The sequence below is a fragment of the Falco biarmicus genome, chromosome 11 (genome assembly GCF_023638135.1).
Source record: "Falco biarmicus isolate bFalBia1 chromosome 11, bFalBia1.pri, whole genome shotgun sequence".
Lineage (NCBI taxonomy): Eukaryota > Metazoa > Chordata > Aves > Falconiformes > Falconidae > Falco > Falco biarmicus.
Window position 1 is genome coordinate 28,615,024 of NC_079298.1, and position 22,201 is coordinate 28,637,224.

Below are 22,201 nucleotides of genomic sequence, written 5' to 3' on the forward strand. Positions count from 1 at the left end.
GGAACGCTCTCCCTGCCTGCCATTCCCATCTGCCCCTGAGCCCTCTGGGAATAGTGGGAGCTGCACAAAGTAGCCAGCAGATGAGAAGGACCATCAGAGCTAAAGGCTTCCTAATCTGGCCGCAGCTTGCCGCAAAGCACCGAGCAGCACATCTCTGCCTCCGTCCGAGCCAGCATCCCCCTCCCGAGCTGGCTGCAGGAACAAAGCCAGCACACACCCCAGGAAATCCTTACAGCCTTAGCTAGCTCTGTTACAGGCACCAGTTGGTAAGACAAAAGGGTTAAAGAAAATGCCTCGTGGCACATTGTTTTCTCCAGTATGGCCTTGTCTGGATGATAACCCTCACTCTCTCTCCCCTCTCCTATCCTCCACCACATCCATGCCTCAGCCCTGAGCACAGCATGCCCAAACGCAGTGGCAGCAGCATCAGGTTGGGAGCTGTAACATCACCACAGCAACTAGGGATGTCACAGCCCACACATGACCAGCTCCCCTCAGCCACGCAACAAATAAGACCAGGTCCTCTGACAGCCTGCTTGCTCCTCCTCACTCCCCTCCAGAGCAGTCTGATGGCAAATCTCCCTTCACAGCAGCGTGAAGAACTCTGGTCTCCAAACCACCGCTTCCCCTGCAGCTCCCCTGCCCCATCCAAAGCCTGTATGTGCTTGGCCACAAGGAGCCAGCATGCATCTGAGCGCAGGCACATTCAGAGGGTGGTCCTGCACCAGCCAGTCTGGTTTAGTATTTAGGATTCTCTTTTTGATAGTAGGAAGCACAGGTCTCCAAGCTCTCTTGCGCTCAACTGCTTTCAAAATGCTAGGCACTATTCTGCTTTTCGTTCCAACTGCTGAAGAGCCCACAGTGAGAGCTTGCTGCCGTGCCACCTGGTGCTGTGCTCTCGGCACATTCTTGTTAGCCACTTGGTACCCCAGGGAGACACCGCAGTCCCAGCCACAGCAAGGCTTGCAAATCATTAGAGGCCAGGACTCAGCCTGCAAGACCCTGATCTTCCCCTCTGTCTGTAAATCTGCCAAAGGCTCCTATCAAGAGGAAAAAACTATGCCGACAGGAGCCTTGACTTCAGGCCTATGTCAGAAGAGCTTGTAATGAAGAGCTCAGTTCTGCTTGGGTTAACTGTCACTACGATCTCTTCATCGTAAGAAATCAGGACTGGGAAGCCTCCAGCTAAGAAAGCAGTCGAGGACAAACAGATGGCTTCTTGGTGTACCCAAATCCAAGCCTGCTCTCAGGGCATGAACAATTTACTGTCTCTATGCCTTATTTCTCCCCACTTCAAATAGCTTCCATGACACCTTGTGATGCAGAGGTGAGCTGAACAGCCCGTCGCTCCTGAGACCAGACAGGCTCACATCATGGGTCACACCAAATTACTTCTCACTCAACCATTTCCAAACGCTCCCAGTTCACAAGCAAGTCAGACACATGGCCCTCTCAGTCAAAGCCAGGATCCTGATGGCATATAATAAGACTTGGTGCTTCTCTGAAACTTACCCCACTCTGAATAAATGGACTTTCTGAAAACTGTTGTAGGGGGGGTTTCAAAGGAGTTTTGGAGATGGGGCTTTGTGCTTAAGCTTGCTTTCCCCTTGCTGACCCATCTGGACCCAAGGCAGCAAAGTCAGGGCAGGTGGCCCACTCCTAACAGACCATCATTCTGTAACCTTGATTTAAAACATTTGCATCAGGTGCCAGAATAACAGGGTTTTGTGTATGAAGTTCACAATATGGCCCAAAATAAACAAGATGGAAGAACCACACAGGCATCATTTAGAGCCCAAATGGCCGTTTGCTTTTTCACCGAGAACTCAAAATGTCCTGTAAGGGTAAAGACAGAGCAGACAGCAGCAGCAAAAAACATTCTGTGAACTTTGATGGTACGTTTGGTATTAGCCAGCACAGCAATCAAATATGCAAAGCATCTCGCTGGCGGGCCCGCTTTCAGACTAGAAGAACACTTCACAGATCCCAGCGCTGTTCTCATTGCAGTAAGTCTGTCCAAGCCTGCCATTCTGGCCTCCTTCCACATTGGCATGTGCAGCCAGCCACCCCAATACCTCACAGAGCCGACTGTCTACACTGGTCCTTTAATTGCCCCATGTTTAATGCCAGCTCCCCCCTTCACTGACTCCAGAGATAAATGGAATGACAAGCCAAAGAAATATCAAAATTCGTTAGCTAAGTTAAAAACATATTTTTTCTGCACAATTCTCATCATGCCTCAAGCACAGGTGAACTATTCAGCACCCCAAAGTGTGATTTCTTTCCAGTATGCAGGTGTTCCAGAAGTACAGCACTAGCAACTTGAACTACAGGGAAGGAGCAGCAAAGGGAAAGTTGCAACTCCAAACCCTAACGCATTCAACAGCAGGTCGGAAGGAAGGTCAGGAGAACCACCAGCTCCACCAACAGCTATTTCTGCAGCTGGATCCAACACCCCGTGTAACGCTCACAGCCCCTCAGCTGCCTGCTCTGACAGTGGCACACACGCACCAAGCTCCTCTGAGCCCCCCAGCACCAGCTCATCTTGTGCACAGGTGCTTCAAACAGGGACTACAACGCTGACAACTGATTTGGTCTCTGGCCACAGCTCAAAGGATGCTTAAAATCAAACACATTAGAATAGTTCTAAATAAATGCTTCTGGGAAAGAAGAGCCTTCCTTTTATATTTGAATGGTGCCAGTTTTTACGAGGCAACAACACAAAGCTGACAAAGCAGCCTCCATAAGCGCTAAATATAATTCACAAAGAACTCCAGATCCTGCCACTACAGCTATGGGACTCTATTCAGCATTAAAGACACTGGGAACACCGGTTAACATCCCTCAAACTGGAACAAAATATCAAAGGTAAAGAAGCTGAAATGTACCGTCTCTTGCAGATTTGTCTCCCCAGAAAGGAAGGGGCAAACTGGGAGGAGTTTTGCAATATTAACAGTGGTCACAAAAGGCCTGAAAATGTGAAAGCATTCAACACCCTGCAAGGAGAGAAATGCTTCTTGATGCCTTTGGTTGAAGCCTCACTGTGCTCTGGCACCTATGCCTTGTGTTTCTTCCATCAAATATTCTGAGCAGCGCTTGCTCATTCGTACACTGACTGCTGGAGTGCTCACAGATAAGCTGGGAAGGAAATCACCAAAGAACAGGAGTAAGGGATCTAGTAAGATTCTGAAAGCCAAATAGTTAACTGCATTACCCAGGGTGATGCAAGAATGAGATGGCTGAAGTAAAACTACCACCACTACTGCCAGGGATGGACCTTCAGCAGTAACCAGAAGCAATACTTTTAACTTCCAAAACCAGCCAAACTGGACTGAAAAGGCTGAGACAGAGTGCAGCGCCTAGCCTGTCAAGCACAACACAAGCTCTCCGCCAAACCCATGAAAACTACAGAACCCACCAAAACTGCACCGATGAACAGAAACTGGGATCTCTTGCAGTCTTTAAAGCTGACCCATGGCGGTTACTCTGCAGTGAAGCAGCCACAGGTTTTGTATTGACAAAGCCTGCATGAAACCTGTCCCCGCTGCTCTGCGGGGATACCTGGGCAGGAAGGAACACGTGCCATGGGGCTGTCCTTACAGCCTGGGGGACAGCCAGGAGATGCATTTCCAGACCTTGCAGTGGGGCTGCAAACAGCTGGGCTTTTCAGAGGCTTCTGATCCCCTCTCAATAAAATCAGCTTCCTTTAGGGAAATTCCCGTCTCCAGATGATCTCAAAACGTCTCTCAACAGCACTTTACCAATGTCCTCCCCCCACCCCAATCCTTCACATCTAAATATACTCTCTATGCTCTAGTTTAAAGAGCTGCTACTAAAAAAGAAAGCACTTGTTTGGAAATAGCACAAAGTTTTCTATTTGTTTTCTTCTCTGTAAAAACCCCGTGTGACTGAGATTTCACTGCATTTCTCATGGAGAAGGGAGAAAACCTGGCAACTCAGACTTTGCTCACCCTCTCTCTGAAAGTTTACATCACCTTTAAATTTATCAGGGAAAAAAAGAACCACAATTTTTACTAAAGGAGTTCAGAAGAACTACCAGTGCCAAACACTCACAGTGACAGACAGAATGCTCCGATTTGCTCCGGAGAAGCATTTGTATTTCCTTAATACTCTAAACCTCTTCAGCAGCTGTCGGAAGTTGAGCTGGCAAGCAGAGATTCAATATTATTTAGATATTACATTTCTTCAGCATCATTGCTGGTGATATTTCATTCCTCAAAGCAATAAGGGAGCAATAAAGCAAACCAAGCGCCTGAATTTATTAGTTCAATTTGTCAAGAATATTTATTAAAATATCGGTGACCATGTAAACTAGCAAAATAGTAAGCTGTGATAGACACAAGGTGCTCTAAGATGCCAGTCTTCACGGCTTAGAACTTGTTCCAGAGCACTGTAAGATTTTATGTTGAATATAAGCAATAAAACAAGAAGTGATTTATAACAATTATAATCCATTCAGTCCCCACCACCTTTCATCAGGCTTACGAGTTCCTATTGAACCCAGATATATCAAAACAAACTGTAGATGCTCTACCGAATAAGCAGAGAGGGGTAAATGAGGCATGAACAAGCAGAGGCTGGATGCACGGCAGCTCTTCCTCAGCAGGATATTAAGGTTCACTGCCGGGAGGGATTACCGAGGAGCCTATTCAGCATTAAGACAGAGTTACTCCATTTGCAAACAGGATCACACCATTAGATCACTCACGGAGACCAAACTCTACAGCCAGACCAGTCTCAGCTCCCTGAAAACATTCCCTTTTAAGACCTTTGCCTGATGCAATCAGCTAACACTAATATAACAGTGATGCTAAGAGCAAGGAATAGGTATCATCATCATTTTGTGGTCAGTGCTCCTGTTTATAGGTAAGCAAGGAGCATCCTGAAACCAGGGGCATATACTCAGGCTGTTAAAGAGCATTTCTGTCACAGAAACAGTTGAGGATCATCAGTGGGTATGAGACAGGGATAAGTACCACAACATTTTTTCAACCGTAAGAATGAGATTTACCTTTAGTTTTATGCCCTCACTCAAAGGACCATGCTCAACCTCTCATTTTCACCACATGACTACAGCTAATACCAAGCACCTCAAACCTAGCATCGGGGCCTATGGTTAGTCATACGTGAATTGTACTTATGTAATTATATGGGTTTGACTGTTGAGATTTTTCACCAGTAGTCTCAAATACACAAATAGGCAAATGATCTACTAAACACTGCATTTCCAAAAGCTGTGGAATGTCCCACATCTGGCAGATTGAGCTGAGATTTAGAAGGATGATGCAAAAAATTATCTGTAAAACATTAAATCCCCTCCTCTGTGCCCATCTGTTACAGGGCAATACAAATCCACCATCACTCATGCTCTTTTCTTTCCTTTGGAGCTGGGGTACTTATACTGAAGACAGGGGCCATCCCTACCTTTTCACATCTTGCAAATAGTAGAATAAACTTCCCATTTTAAGATCTTGCATGCAGTTTGCAAAAAGTCTCCCAGCCCATGGTTTGCAGTCAAATCCATGGCTCTGAAGAAATCATATTTCCCTACAGAGAGCAAGAGAACTAGAGAAGTGTTTTTGGGGCTCCCATAATCCTGGCAAGCCTGAGCTCTCTAAAGAGCCAGCACAGATTTGCTACCGCTCCCCAGCTGTTTATTTTGAGCCTTCATTTCCACCACTGTGAAGCAAAGGTCAGCTCAAGAGCTCACAGCAAGCACCTTGAAACTGGCTGAAAAGAAACCCTGGAGCCAAGGAGAGTGCATGCTGCAACTGTTCCACAAAGAGATTTTCACATTACACACATGAGAATCCTGACCAAACATGAATGTTCATATAATTACAAATTACTAAGTAATTTCTCTGTTTTCACACCTGAATCAGCAAGAACACTAGAGGCACATGCCCCCCCATGACTGATCTCAAACACAGATTAGCTCCTGGTCAGAGCAGGTCCTCTTGGAGGGCTGGTGGAGAGTGTGAATTCACCCACAGCAGAAAAGCCCAAAGTTACTCATGCAATAGCTTGGAAAATCTGGTGGTAATTTTGAAGCCAACATGGCCCAGGAGACTGTCAGCAGGAGCAGCAGCAGTCTGCTGGCAGAGGACAGAAAACAGAGAAACAAAAGCTAGAGAAGGAGCCTGAATTCACTGTTCAAGGGCCAGGAACCATGGGAGACAAGATGAACTCTTGAATTTCCAGAGATTAGAGAACTGTTCACAACAAGCTACACCATATTCTGCCTTTAAACTGGTACAAGCCTTCTGTGATGTCCTGGATGTCAAAAAACCTATTTCAACTTACCTATAAACAGATGTTAGCTCATGCTATAACTGTGATTCAGTCAGCCCCATACTAAATCCTGGCAGCACTGGGCCATAGTGACTGTGACAGAATACATGCTTGCAGTTTCCAATTGCTGGGTTTTGTTATGCACCATAAAAAGCAAGAAATCACAAAAACCATCAAGACTGATGGATCTGAAGAGAAAAGAGTTGCAAAATTTCTCCAGTCGCTGGGAACGTAGAGGAGAGCTGCAGCATGCAAGACTGAATACTTGATGCTTCAAACTTCAACAGAACTTTTGTTTAATATGTCAGCTGGAGTATAATAAAGGACACATGATTTCCCCAATACAGTGCGGGGAGAGCAAAGGAAAACATCCCTTTTCCTCAGGAACACATCGAACATATTTCCCCACCACGGATCTACCCTGCTCCAGATAGTTCCTATCTGCACTCAAAAGTTACAAGTGGCCAAAACATTCCCAGAGCTTGATAAAAATCAAAGTCAAGTGTTTTCAACAAAATCCTCTTTGTTACCACATTCTGACTACTTGGCTACTGGAACTGCAAACCTGTTCAGAGAGATGCCTTAACAATGAAGTATCATTTAAAATGCATTTGCAGCTGTGCATATTTCACTTCAGTCACATTGTTGTGAATTATACCTCAGCGTGTCCTTGCAGAAAAGGGGTGGGCTGTCAGGGGGATGGGAAGGAGGAAAGAAAAGAAAGGAATTTCTACTGAACAAAAGAGCTCCAAGAAACTGATACAACTTTGCTAGAAGCCATTCCCAGCCCACTCAACATTTTTGATTGTATACAGACATACCAAAATCCCAACAAGGGGCATTTTTCCCAGCTAAAATATGAACCATCAGCAAATCTGACCACCACCACAGAGAAACAGGACAACGTAGTGGAAGCAAAGAAACACAGAGCAAAACCATCTGAACGGTTGTCCTAAACAGAGAACTACCTTTGAGAGCTCACCGTGGTGGCAGCCTCGCACAAACTCCTGCCCAGCATCCAGCACACTGCTAGTCAAAGCAGGATGCCTGCGGAGTTACTTGCTTTAGTGCCAGAGTCATTTACACAGCGCTGAAAAGCACACAAGATGCAAAGCACTTCTCCCCCCGCCTCCCTAGAAGCCCTGTGAAGAACCGTATGGCTTTACTAATATTCACCAGATAGTTTTACCGTGACCCATTCTACAGGGAAGTGTGTGCTGACTCCAAGTCCGCTGAGAAGCCAAGCGCTACATATTGCTTTCGCAGCTCAAAACCACAACAGTGGCTTGTGGCAATGCTGAGAGAAGCCAGGGGAGAAATAAATACCGCAAGAACACAGGAGGCAGTACACAGCTGGGACTTTGGTGAGGTCAGGCTAAACCTACTCACAACCCAGCTCTGGACCAGAGCCTGTACTCAAGCACCTGGGTGCAACAGGTTTTTTGATCCAGAGATCCCCTTGAATGTTAGTGCTGTACAAAGGCAGAAACACTAGGAGCCAGGTTACTTGGACCTGCAGGAGAGCAATGCTGCAAAGCAAACTAAAGCATCCAAACACAGACAAGGTGTCGCAGCGCTCTCAAAACTAGCCGGCTGCAACAAGGCTTTTACCACCCTGTACCAGGTTAACTTCAATAAGTAGTTCCTGCGCCTTGCCCCGGCACAGCCACCAATCCCCCACAAGGTTTCAACAGTTCATCTACTGGCCATGCTGTTTCTTCATCCTCTTCAGGCCAGTCCACCCTGCTTCTTGCCTCTGCTGCATCCAGATTCTTTCTCAGGCTCCTCTTCCAGCCAGGCTCTCCTCATCCAGGCCCTGTGCTTCTCCCAGGGCCTCTCCTTATCTCTCCTACATTCGGGGCACTCTGTCTTCTCCCTCTGCTCCCTCCAGGTCTCTCTTCATCCAGTGCTCCTCTTCCATACCCCTTAGAGCTATTTAACTACTTAGCAGGAACCAGCCACAGCTGCACCTTATCCACATCAGCCAGCCCACCGCCCCTGAAGCCAGCCCACAGCTGTATATTATCAATGTTAATTAACCTGCCCTCATTCCTCTATAATTCCTCTACAACAAGGCAGATGCATCTTCAACACATGGTACCATCGGCATCTATGCAAGGGCATCAAGAAGAGTGGAGCACTTTGCACACAACATGTGCACAGCAAGGGACCAGCACTAGAAAGCTGGCCTTGAATGCAGGTGCAGCAGGAACATAAACAGAACCACTTAGCACTGCCAGGCTGCATGTACATTTAGGTTACGATCCTGGAACAAGGAAACAATTGAACGAACAGCAAAAGCTTATTATAAATGGTTTTCTAAGGACACTCAGCAGGACCTGTCATTTACATATCAGAAAAACAGGAGCATGCTGACCAAAGGCTGAATTGAGAAAATCCACCTCTGAAATCCCTTCTCCCTGGAAAAAACACTACCTGCTTGCTTGAGCTAAGCACTGGCCAAGGCTTCTGATCCTCCAGCACATCCCCATGGGCCAAGGGTAAAGAATCACCAGAATTTTGTCTCAGTGAGCAGCTTTACACTTGAGGGGCTACATGCTACATGTTGGGAGGAAAAAAAATCCTCTGATCTGCTTTGGTATCTGCAAGCAGCTGTCTCAGATCCTCACTGGGACTGAACATGAGCAGGCAAAGCTCATCCAAGTACCTGGAGACACTTAAAGTCTATTTGTGAGGCAAGGACAAAGCCTGCATTAATGGTCTTCAACTCTATTAAGCAAAATAAAGCAGAATCCTGACAGAAAGAAGACACAGATCCCGCCAGCCTGAAAGAGAAATTGGAGCACCTTAAATTCTGGCACGCTCTCAGGCACAGCACAGGGAAGAGGTAGAAGAGCAAATAAAAGGGAGTTCAGCCCCTAGCAAGCCACTAGCAACATGAAATATATATGATACAGTTCTTGCAGTTCTCAGCTTTCCTTGCAAATCCTTCATTTTAAGGCAGTGGGTGCAACTTGATCGGGAAAGCAGCATATCATCTTTCTACCAGGTAGAAAGCATGCAGGTATATTTTCATGAAAGGAAAGGGGACATTTTGGAAGGATCCTTTTGACACTGAAAACTGCCCTCCCAAGAGGAAGAGACCACAGAGGATGGCTGCAGGACAGGCCCAAGGACCTCTGAACAGACCCTGCAAACTGTACATCAGCAGGCAGATGGAAGGGTGGAAAGGGCCATGGGAGGAGAGCAGGATTAGAATTATGGTAAGTGATACTCTAACAATAGCTTTCTTTTAAGAAGGAAGCTCTTCCTGCTGTAGTTAATCTATTTAGTCTGAATATAAATTTATACACTGGGGAAGGACCGGATGAAGGACTGGTAACTCCTCAGTCAGCTAAAACCAACCATTTTAAAGCTCCTGCAATACCTACCAAGTAACGTGGACCATGGCAGAGGGGGAATTGTTGCACGCCCTAAGCTGCTAACAGGGGTTGTTCAGTGGAGCTGCTCCAGCCTTTGCAAGGGCTAGGTGACCTAGGAAGGTCTTTTTCAGCCACGTTTTCTATTTTCATCATTTCTCCCCACCCCAAGAGGTCATGCAGATGAAAACACCAATTTAACTAATGCCAGATGGGAGGTAAGTTAAGCCATATGAATCTTTGCTTATTATGTAATTACCTTCGTGCCTTGTAGAAACATGGAAATGCTTACAGTCACTGGCTGAATATTTTGTACATAAACAAACATTTCTAGGCTGTTATTATTTTAGAGAAATTAAGCCCACATGGTTTTGACCAACTACTCCATCACCACGTGGCACATTTATGAAAAAAACAAGCTTAATTTTGAAGCTACGCCAGGAGGTTGCAGACATCAGTCTCCCCCAGCAGCCCAAGATAATACTTATCAAATGGGCTCATCAGCTCACTGTTATAGACTTACTGAGTAGAAACTTAAGATTATTTGTACTCAGTGTTAAATACACCAAATTATTTTCTGCAGAACTCAAGGTCATTTAATTTACTTTCAACAAGTCCCAACACATTAAAGAAAACAGCACTGAGGCGGTTCAAGCTTATTTTGTTACTGAACCAGAGCAGTATGGCAATAGACAGTTTCAGCACCAAACACATTGAACCATGTGCCAGAACATCCAGAGGGCACTTATGTAAAAATCTATAGGGAAACTTCACGTGTACAGGTGAAAGCAGCACTGAGAAATTGTTACAGATACAGCTCTGCAACTCATGCTCTTACTATAAAGTCATTAGCAATTAAAGATCCTGTGCACGGATGCAGAGTTCTGAATGAAGCCAGTTGTATTTGTAGGTGTCCCATTAGAAACCAGGAGCACATGTTAGAATTTGCATAAGAATCGGTGTGAAAGATTCAATTACATCCCCAACAATCTCCAGTAGCTTTGGTTACACTGTCAATTATTCAAGTTAGAAAGCGCCTGTCTGACAATCTCCTTGCAAAAAGTCTAGCTCCCAAAACCTTCCCCCAGAGAGCTCCCCTTACAGCCCAAATGAAGGAAAGACCACCTCCACCCCAACCATCTCTTCCCCTTGACCTACTCCGTAGCTCTGAGCTGGAGAACACACACAAAACTTTGGACCACCCAGGGCTTCTAGCATGCAGCTAAAACACAAGCCTCTAAACAAGGGGCTGGACTTCTCCTCTCACAGTCACTAAGAGTCATTTCTCCAGCCTAAAGAGAAGGTCTGCTAAATTAGAAATGTGGTGCATGCACTGGAAGCACGCAGAACCACTTACTGCTTCCACTTCATGACTTTACAGCAGCAGCAGCACTAGATTAAATGGGCTACCCGGTTTGTCCTCATCCCCACACTCTGCCTGCACAACCATTTGGACCATCACACAGCAAAGCACAGCAGAGAACCGGTCCGACTAAAACCCAACCCACCTCCTCACCTCCACCCTCCAAATCCTGCCCTGGTCTGCTTTACCATGTGAACTCTCAAGCGCTTGCACTGGCACAAGGCAGAAGGTGCTGGCAGACAGCAGCTTAAGCAGGTAGGTTGCAAAGAACCACCAGACCCATCAGCCTTAAAGGAGCTGGCAAAAGCTGGCTATAACCTTACCTGAAGAGCACACAGCTCCACGTACATCTGAGAAAGAGTTCTTCAGTGACCGAGCTATTGGAGCTTTGCTGTAACAGGCAGGGGACTGGTAAATGCATGTGTCTTACATCCACAACTACCCACTGCACAGATGGAACATTAAAAAGATACAAGAGCACTGATGCTGGCTCCCCATGGCCGGGAAATGGGTAACTAAGTTGCTCTGCTGTGAATGGTAATGTCCGTGTCCCCGTTACAAACCACAGAGTTCACATGATTGAGGCAGCAGTGAAATCAGGACACGTGTGACAAGGTGAAATAAAGACTGCACACGTATCTGATGAACTGGAAAGTTTGCAGCATTATCTTGAGATTAGACCCCACGTTACAGACACTCATTTTCAGAGCAGCCCCTCCAGAGGCAGTCAAATCTAGCTCTGGCACAGCCTCCAGCTGAAGTGTGCTCTCCCTGAAGAAACTCAAGACTGAGTGACCTCAAATGATCCTGCTATATTTGTAAAAACATGTGCGAGGAGATGTCCTCCAACAGCCCTACGACTTTCATGGGCTTAGGAAAGGCAGAGCACTTCTTGTCAAGATTCCTGCCTGAACAGGGTTAAGAGTTACGCTGCCAGACCAGCTCCCTAAAAGACGAGAGGTATCAGCCTCTCCAGCGTGAAAAACAGGGCTGCCCTTTTGAAAACACAGACCGAGACCCACAATCCCAGAGCCAAATACATCCAAAGAGAAGCCATGCCTCCAGCAGGTCCAACAGAACCTCACAAACTATTCACAGACTGACATTTTAAGCTGGTACAAAGCCCCCCAGACTCTCAGTTCTCCAGTTTCAGGATGCACTGCAAAAACAGTAGGTAGACAGCAAACTCTCTGCGGTAAAGAGAAGGCTGTGCTCCTCTGCAGCTGGCCCTCAGCAGCTTCCAGGACCGCTGTGAGACCTGGTGGTGCACCAGTTGGAAAAAGTAGCATAATATATGGAAAGGAAGGCTTGGCTGGGAATGGCCTCAGACATCCTAATCGTGGAACTGCACCCATACATAAACTGATAGGAGACCACACTGCTGTGTGAAAGGGCAGCCTGGTCCACCTTGACTGTGAGGTCCCACTTCTGATCTAAGCCACCTACTAGACTTCCTTCCCCCCGCCCCCCCTGCATTAGGACAAAGCAGGTGGGCTGAGCACTGCAAATTGTTTCTCATCCAGAAGCAGCAGTATGGCTGTGCAGGTTCCTCTCATGGTATGCCCTGATAAGCAGCTGCAAGAAAGGGAATTGCACTGGTTTAAAAATCCTGCAATAGCTGTTTCATGATAAGTCATCGTCAAGTTACAATCTCACCGCTTTAAAGAGAACTCCCAACAGACCAATGTGCTCTGAAGGCGCAGCCACCATCAGTTCTGAACGAACAATGTGCCTCAGCCTTCGCAGTTGTCCCCTCTGGCCAACGGCTGCTGCATGCTCCTGCATATAAGCCTAGCTGACTGCAGGAGCATGTCACCAGCTTGCCACAATGGCACAGTCACGGCACAGGGCAGCGCAGCCGGGTCCCTCGGCAGAGAATTCCCCCTGCAACCCACCGCAGCAGGAGCCAGGACATGTTGGGGATCACTCACACAGGACACGGCAGACGTGACACTTGTGGACCTCTGCCTGGTTCTCAGAAGCTGGGGTCTATCTGCATTAACCACATTCCCCAGGCAGAGATTGTGCTCTCAGCAGAAAGGGGATACAGACTTCTATAGACTATATATAGATAAGGCTTCCTAAGAATCTCTCGACAGGGGTTATTCTCTGCTCTATATCTAGATCTGGCCTAGTGCCTGTTGAGAAACATGTATTGGACAGGCACATGTGCAAACTGCAGCTCATTTTGGTCATTAATGAGTGCCCTGCACGAGAAACCCTTGAAACACAGGCCAGAACCATGTCAGGAGCTCTGTGGTTTTCCCATGTCTCCATTTGCAGCCCTCCATGCGTCTCCCTGCAGAGGTGAAGACCCCTTTAGAAATCTCTCTCCTGCACATGATATTTACTTACCAGCAGCGAGAAACACCTCCCAGCCCTCACACTTTGTAGCTTTGTAGAAAAATAAAGAGCAGGAAAGGATTTTTATAGTCAAGCTTAAAGCAAAGGGGTCTGATGAAAGGAGACAGTGTCTTTCTTCAGGAGATTTTTAGCAGCAAAACAAAGTGCTTTGCTCATCAGTGAAAACATGTTTCACCTCACCCTGCACACAGGCACGCACTTGATTCCTCCCCCACCTTTACACCCTCACATCTTCAAACCAGCACTTCTCTCCAGCCCCAGCAACACACACTGAAAAAAAAACCATCCTGGATTGCCATGTTTGTTCCTTTTTACAACGAAAGAAAACTACCTCCCCAAGGCCCAGGAGGACCTGCAAGCTGTGCAGGTTTTGGTTAAACAACAGTGTTCCCCCTTCTCTACTCCCTTCCACTAACCTCCCACAAGCTCCAGAGCACCCGACTGCCAAAAAGGTGAATGAGACAGAGAGGGGAGTTGGTTTATCTTCCGACCAAACAAGACCTTGAGGGGGAAAGTCCCACACATCTTAAAGCACTGGGGAAAAGGTGGTAAACTACCATTTCCCAGCAACAGCAAAGCGATCACATTTATTTATTTAACTTTAGTACAATTAGGATGAATCACTGCGGGAAACAGGGCGAGTTTTGATCAAAACTGCCCAGTGTCCGGGTGCTCTTCCCTGCCCAAATGACACCAAATAACACACACTGTCCTTGGGGGCATTTCCCAGCACGTTCAAACATCTGAGACAAACAGTTAGCTCTCCAAACCAGTACAGAGACCGCACAGCACACACTGTGCACAACATCAAAGTTGATATTTTATGCTAATCTGCCTGCTTACAGGAGAACAAATGCTATTTTCCTTGACAACTCTTCTGAAATAAGATCTGAGCAACCATGCAGATTTCAAACTCTTTTGAAATATCAGTAAAACAAACACTCAGTTTCAGTTTTCAGTGCAAAATCTCCCCCAAGAACGGCCACTTGGCAGTTCAGGCAGACAGCAACTTCCACCCAGCCTGCAGGAGCTGCACCCAAAACACAGGTGCTGCAAAGGTGCAGTAGGCGCCATGCACCACCCCAAGCCAGGCAACCAGCAGCACCCTTTCTGGCTTGCAGACCTCAGCTCTAGTTTACATGCATGAGAGCCTCCACAAAGCAAACCTCACAGCACGCAAGCTGCTCTGATCTTTATTTTTGCTACACACTTTAAAAATTACAATGCTTTCCCACTGGAGCAGGGGAGGTCCAACACCGGCACTTGAGCTCCTGATCAAGAACAGTTACAGCCCTGCAAGAAACAGCACTGGAAGCCAGACTGCCCTGCAGACTTGCAGCTGCCAGATGAAAAGAAACAGTCGGGCTGCCTCAGAAGTAAGGCACAGCTCATACCAAGTGACAGCCATGCAAAGCGCTGCAGGAAAGGCTGAAGCGGTTCTAGAGGAGGAAACGGGTTCCGGACTCCAGCATGCAACCAGAGAGCCCATGCATCTACTTTTCCAAACACATGGAGCTCATGTCCTCCTCCTTCCCCCAGACTCGGGCTCACCAGGCAGATCTGCAGACCCTCTACTACAGTTGCACTGATCCAAGGACAGGGCCTACATGTGCAGTAGTCACCAACCACCCTCATTTTTGAGGAATCCCTGCTCCAGAGCTACTGGCTGCAGCATGCCCATCAGAGCCGTCTAGGCAATTCATTGTTTTAAACAAACGAGTGATTAGCCAGGATCTACTCTCTCCTTGTGAAGCTGGCTGCATGCCCTGCAAGCCTCCACGTCGCTGTACAGTACCATAATCCAATTAAACCTCACCATGAGAGGAGCTTCACGCTATCACATTCAATTAGGCAGTTAAGCCTCTTATAATCTGCACATTAGGATCCATCCGGGCTAACACTCCCCAGCACTGTTTGGGAGGTGGCACTCTTCGACCAAGCAAAGACACACATCTGCCACATCTGGAGCCACAGGAGAACCATACAGCTTAGGAAATTCATCTGGCTGGATTACAGGGAGGTAGAAGCACAGGAAAAATAAAATACAGTATCCAGTTCCTGCCCGCTCACAGTTACATGCTCTCTGAGCCTCCCTGCTCCCCAACTTCCCGCAGAAATGGGGCAGTTCTGAAGGAGCACAAGGGGCCCAGAGGAATTTCACTCTCTTAATAAGTTAATGGAAAGGCGAAGGCTAATGGAGGACCTGGCAATAAGGAGTCGTTTGGCAGCCAGCCACCAATTCCATAGGAAACACCCTCCCGAAAAGGTCACCATAACGGTGGCAAAATTTGGCCCAAAAGAATTAGAAAAAGCTGCCAAGATGTGACGCAAATAAAGCCAGCGAGCAGGCCAGCTTCCTGCGCAAGGCCAAAACATGAAGTGCTCTTGGAAAAAGAAAGATTAAGGGTTGCAAGGAACATAATGGCCTCTTGTAACAGCTGAGTTGTTGCTTTTCTTTTCTTGGCAGTAAAGAGGGATGTTTTGTTGCTGGTTGATTAATCTATTATGCAAATCATTTCATAGCTAATTTGATACAGCCACAAGCTTGCCACAGAAATCACCTGCCTGCTCAGAGCTGATGAAAGGTGGAGTATCAATGGCTCCATTCGATAGAGCTTTTATTTCCTGGACAAGCAGCTGCAGGTTGCCTCCGGCCATGCAGGGCTGCCAGAGCACAGGCCAGACTGCCAGGGAACACGAGGGGAAGGTCCCTTGGGCACCTTCACTCGGTGGAAGGCAAGAAGGCCCTTCGGAAGAGCAGCCCTTTCCTTCCTTCCTTCCTGGAAGGCAAGGAAGCAGCGCCCTTCTGCAACGGGCAAGTGCAAAACATCCAGATGAACACCATGTACAATCCCATCCAATATCCTTTTGCTAGCAACTTTGAGATTTTAAGAGTTTTGCAGAACTGTTCTTGACACGCACAAGCTTCACCTTACATCAGCTGTAAGGTGAAGCTTACATCATGTAAAAGATATAATAGGTCTAACTGGATGTTTGATCCCAACAAACCACTCGGCTTCTAGACAGAACATTTTTTCCACTGAATACAAGAGTCCAAATTACATTCAATAGTATCATACAAAGTGACAAACTTAGTAACTGCTGCAATAGGATTTACATGGGGAGCACTAAGGGATCATCTGATCTTGCCGAAAATAATGTCATTTCAGTCTTGATCTCTTCCACAAAACTAAGGAGGAGAAACAGGATCTCCTGGCTCTAAGAATAAAGGGGTTGGTTTAAGCCACTGCACTTTACTCCAAGCATTTCACCTCCATCGCTCATTTGTGGATGCTTTCCTTCATGCATCTCAAATGTTCAACAACACCTTAATGGTGGGGTTTTTTTAAAGCCTGTCCTGTGCACTCATTTGTATTCAATTTCCTTCAGTGGTAAAATGTTAGACATTCCATGCTATTCAAAGTCAAAACAAAGCCTCCAAATAAGCACTTCTGAAACGTACCTAGTCATCTGAGTAATTAGACATTTTTCTAGTTCCAAATGTACTGAAAATCTACAGTCAGCTCCCAATGAACGTGCCAGCAGTTATCCTAACAAACAAGAGTTCTCTCCTAGATGATAGCATACCAGTAGATCAGGAGGTGAAGATACATTTAGGTTAACATCTCCCCCTATTTGAATTAATCAGCATTTTTAATTATGTAGCATCACCTGATCATAATTATTATTCTAGCAATCTGTCTACCTTTCTGCCGATATGGCACATAGTTGCCATTGCTGAAGCCAGGCCAGGACACGCTCTCACTGGCCCAGAGAAGTTCCCGTCCCCAGTGTAGGCACACATCCTTCATACCAAGGGGCAAAGGCTCTCCCTCCCAAGCACATCTGCAGCAAACTCTCACAGAGAACAGCCAGCCGGGGACTTGACGCAGGTCACAACCCCCTCAGCCGGAGTCTGGGAAAGGGAATTAACACCACACAGAGGTGCAAACATGCAGATTGCTGCAGTGGCTCCATGCCCCAGCAGGCCTCACTGCATCCCCCCTGATCACACACCCATGCCATTACCTTTACGTGGTCGCAGACCTCTTTGCAAACCACTGCAACTCATTAACTGACAGGCAGCAAGATACATCAGAGGAAGAAGATAGGAGCTGGCACAGGGAGCGGAGCCCTGGGGCATGGGCAAACTGTTAGGATCCACTTGGCTGCTGTGAATCCACAGCCTCACTCCAATGAGTTCCCACTGCCCCTGGGGACGTCCGCACCAGGGCTGGTGTGAAAGTTCACAGGCTTCGAGGCCATCCCACAGCACGCTGAGCAGTAACATCCCTGCACCAGCAACCTCCTGTTCAAGTCCAGGGGATGTGTGTGGACTCCCTTCATGTTTCCTCAACCAGCAGGCAAGCTACAGAGGCAAGCCAACACGTGCAATACTCAGGCAGTGCCCAGTAAACAACCTCAGATCCCCAGCACTGTCTTTTCCTTGGTCTATCCACAGGCTTCCTTTGTATCTCCATGGGACATCAGGCCCACTCCCACCCCATATGCGGTTTGCTCTGAATACACTCCACTTTACAGTTCAAAGCTTTGCAGGAACTTTTTCAAGGATGTGACAAGGCAGTAGCGTAAAATGAAACCCATTCTGAATGGGAGCACTGACTCTCACCTTCTCTTGCTCCAGCAGACCCCCTTCCAAAAAAACTTTGCCCCCAAAACCGCTCTTTCTCTAGACAGCCTCCTCATGGTGCTGCCTCCTCATGAGGCTCCTTCAGGATGGGATGGCACTACATCCTGCCATTCAGGCCCACAGCTTCATCAAGAGATTGGAAAGAAGAAAATAAAAATAATCCACAGAATAATTCTTACTTTTCAGTGTGAGGAAACTGAGGGAAAAAGTGTTGATTCTCTCACAGACATGCAGCAGAAAGGTCACTCTCAGTTTTTACAGGTGGTAGGGAGAACTTTATGTAATGTAACGTTCCTCAAAGGAAAACATTTCAATGCACAGAAGAAACAGCAGAAAAAGGTAGGCATCTCTCCCTTCTGGTATGTAGCGGTTACGCCCAGATAGTAAGGCAGTTTGAGTCACGTTTCTGGGATGACTAAAAGAAAGTACTTGCATTTCAGGACTATGGTCAAAACCCTCAGGAGCTACATGTGCTGAAGAAAGGAATCAGACAATCATTTCTGCAAATGGCAGAAGAGAAAGGGAAACCAGCACCAGTGCAGAACACCACCGAACCTTGTGTTTCACTCAAAACACACAATGGCAGAACAAGGCTATGACTCCTCACTATTACTCTTCCTAAGTTTAGACACAGCCTTTTCACACAAGGAAACTCCATGGACGCACCAAGGCAGCCTTCCAGATTTTACTGACACCCCACCCAAGCCAAACGGGCTCTCAGTAAATCACCCGCCAAAGAAGAGTTGCGTGGAAGAGCAGTGCTTTAGGGATCTCCCTCCCACAGCCCAGTTCTCAGCCATCATCTGGGAAGCACACACCACCTCCGCATGAGGCCCTCCACCTCAACACCCACCCACACAACATGGGGCAATGCAGGCACAGCCCGCTCCAGGCACCGCTTCCACCCAGCCCCTCCTGCTCCAGCTCACTGCAGCAGAAACAGCTTAGAAATGGGGTAAGATTTATTGTACCAAAGAGAAAAGGGAAGGAAACAACACTCCTTCCCCAAACACATGCCCCTTTTCCATGAATCCTCTGCCTTTCTGCCAAGTTCAAGCCTTCTCAACTAGGAAGGCCTGTCCTGTTCAACAGAAACCCCAAGGGGAACTTGTGGAAACGTCAGGAGAGCCCAAGACAGTTCCACAGTACTCGACCACACACCATGGCCCACTCTCCTCCACATCCTCCTTTCATGTCCCAACAGATCTCTGCTTGAACAACAAACTCGTTTTGAATATTGTTTTCCCCACAGAACACTTTTCATCGCAGTCTCTCTCGCTTTAACACAAAGAATCTTAAATGCTGCTGTGCCACAGGAAAAATCGTTACAATAACTTAAAATACAGAAGCAGTAGTATGACTTAAAGGTTTTCAAACTCCTGCGTTCTCTGACAGAGGTTTGTGGCAGAGCCTGTAATGAAATGCAAAACATTGACCCAGTCACAAGACACGATGTTAAATGATTAGAAACAGAACTGAGCGTCCAGGCTCTGCCCCCCATCCCCCCCCACTGCTGCTACAGAATTCAGTGTTTGCCCAGCACATGCAGCATAGCACACACCTCACCATGCTAGCAGGCTAACACCGCTGCAGAAGCCGCAACCTCGGCTGCTCCTGACTTCACTTCAAATTAAGTAAAAACACTTGGCAGCCACAGCTACAGCTGCAGGTCTGCCATACGCTGCACCCCGTGCGCAGCCCCCGCACGCTTGCCCAGCCCATGTGGGGCAGCCTGCGTCCAGGGGGGCTCTGGCAAGACCTGCTAATTTGGTCAGCAGCAGCAGATGCGGCAGCTGCATGTCTGCTTATTCCCCACCCCGGCTCTACGAGAAAAGGGCAGCCAGGAACGGCAAGCAAAGGCGACAGCAACAACAGGGCTGAAACCAGAGGGACCCACTGCTACACACAAACTCCCTCGTACAAAAGCTTATGTTCCTAGAAGGTCCCAATTGCCCCAGTTCTCCCATCGATGCCTCAGGCCCCACGGCATGCAATCAGTGCTTTCACCATCCCTTGCTTCAGTAATTCCAAAACTTCCCTCTTCAAGCCCCAGTTCTGCCCCACCTGCCCAGATACCCATGTGTCCTTTGCATCACCAGATTCCTGCAGGCACCTCGACCAGCTGCCTGCAATCTGCTGCCCACCACAGTTCAAGCACCCAGGCCCCAGCCTAAATGCCGAGTCCTGTGCAGATGCACCCCATCCCTTACCACATCAAGGCAGGGCCAGTGTCCTTACACTGCATTTTCTGGTCATCTACAGATCTGCAAACGAGCAAGCTAGTTGTGAGCACATTTTCAGATCTGCAACTATCAGCACAAATGGTAATGCAGAACTAAAAGTCCTTGACAGCGATGGACATTTGTTTTTTTATTTCAGTTTAATAGCCACTGTTACCAGGTTGGATGAGATGGGAACCCAACTGCCTTCCTGTAGTCAAGGGTGCAATGGAGAGAACAGTTTTCAAAACAGCGTTACAAGAGGGGCCTCCGTGTCCTCTGTACACCACCAGGGTCAATGTGAATCGCACTGGAACCTGCTGCAAAAATTCCAAGTGCACCAACTGCCCTCCAGCTTCTCCCATGAAGGCAACTCCTTCCCCAGCAAAAGGTTTCCTTGAAGAGGGGCACATTCCCCTCGGTGCTAGTCCCCTTCCAAGACCTCCCGCTGCGGAGAAGGAAGGCTAAGCAACACACAAGTGGAGAAAGTCGCTGCCCGACAGAACTCCAAAGCGCTCTCAGCACAGATAAGACCATCTGCAACTGCAGGACTCGAGTTCTCCTCTGCCCCACACTATCTTCCTGCCCACAACGTCAAAGCCCTACGACTGTGGGTAACGTGTAAGCTAAGATAGTTACTAGCCCCACAGCAAGCCGCTAGCCCTACAAGACAGGGGCATGGCCATCAAGTCCAACCTGCTATCTGGATGGCGCAGAAGACGGAGGGATTTGGGGGGGTTGTAAAGCTTGCAAAGCCTTACATTCCTGTGAGGTCAGCCCGATGGCTCTGTTCCCTTTTTCCTCACTTGCTGCATTCCCATTAAAAAGAAAAGAGAAAGAGGAGCTCTTCAAAGATTCATCTTCAGCACGTTTAAATCCTCAGAGGCGTTCTGTTAAAGCCAGACTTGAAAAGCACAAATTTTATAAAAATTAAAAGGGATCCCTCCCATGTGGGCTAAAAAAAGCACAGGCAGGGATCTCACCCGCGCGTTTATAGGCACCCAAATGCACACCAGAGGCGGGGAAAGATTCGAGCCTGGGAGCGGGTGAAACGCCAGCTGGAGAGAAACCGGCGCCCACCCGGGCAGCCGGGAGCGGGGCATTTACCAGGCCAAGGCACGTTAACGGGACAGCCCACAGGGAACGGGGGGGCTCGGGGGGCACAACCCGGGCCGGGAAGGGCCCCCAAACCCGACCGCCGACACCCCCTCCCCCCAGGTTATTTTGGGGAGGGGCGGCACTCTCCCACCGTGAGGTGACTCCCTCGCAGGGCTGACAGAGGACAGCAGCTTAAGCTCCCCCCCCTCCTTTTTTAGGGCTGGGGGGTCCCTGCACCCTCCCCACCCCAGAGCCCCCCGGAGGGGTCGGGGGAATCCTGCCCACCGCTGTGTAACGGGGAAGGGTGGGACACCCGAAAGCGGAGGGAAGGGACCCTCATACTGAGGGAAGGACCGCAAAGCTGTAGGGGAAAGCGGGATCGAGAGGGCAGCCCCCGGGGCCTCGCGGCTGGGCGGAGGTCTCCCACCGCCGGAGGCCCGCATCCAGCGGCGATGCGCCGGGGGCTGCCCGCTGGAGGGGAGCGGTCCGCCCGCCGTTACCTGGGGACGCAGCTAGGGCTGGAGCCGTCGATCTCCCAAGTGGCGAAGAGGTTCATAGGCACGGGCCGCCCCAGGGCCCCGGCACCGCCCGGGAAGCTGAGGCGGCTCCGTTCTGCCGCCGCCGCCATGGCTGCCGGCCTGGCGCGCGCCCACCGGGCCGCCGCCGCTGCCGCCTGCGCCACCGCCCCGCCCCGGCGGGGGGAGTGTCACGTGCGGGGGGGCGGGGCTCCGAGGGGCGGGCCTCAAGTGCCTCCCGGGAGGGTCTCTCGATGGGGCGGAGCCATTGGCTAGGGAGGGGATGGGGCGTGGCTTTA

At 48.5% G+C, this 22,201-nt stretch overlaps 1 protein-coding gene across 12 annotated transcripts in view; it reads right to left on the reverse strand.

Annotated features, from left to right (window-relative positions):
• PACS2 (phosphofurin acidic cluster sorting protein 2) overlaps positions 1–22,086 on the reverse strand; it is an 83,476-nt gene extending 61,390 nt beyond the window's left edge. For 7 of the 12 annotated variants that reach the window (XM_056355717.1, XM_056355714.1, XM_056355708.1 and 4 more), the window contains exon 1: positions 21,888–22,085. In XM_056355717.1, the coding sequence (XP_056211692.1) occupies positions 21,888–22,015 (128 nt within the window). In that variant the 5' untranslated portion in view covers positions 22,016–22,085. Of the gene's footprint in view, positions 1–21,050; positions 21,194–21,887 lie in introns of all 12 variants that reach the window. The other 5 variants (XM_056355711.1, XM_056355709.1, XM_056355706.1 and 2 more) reach the window with 3 other exon arrangements.
• Between the last annotated feature and the right edge of the window lie 115 nt (positions 22,087–22,201).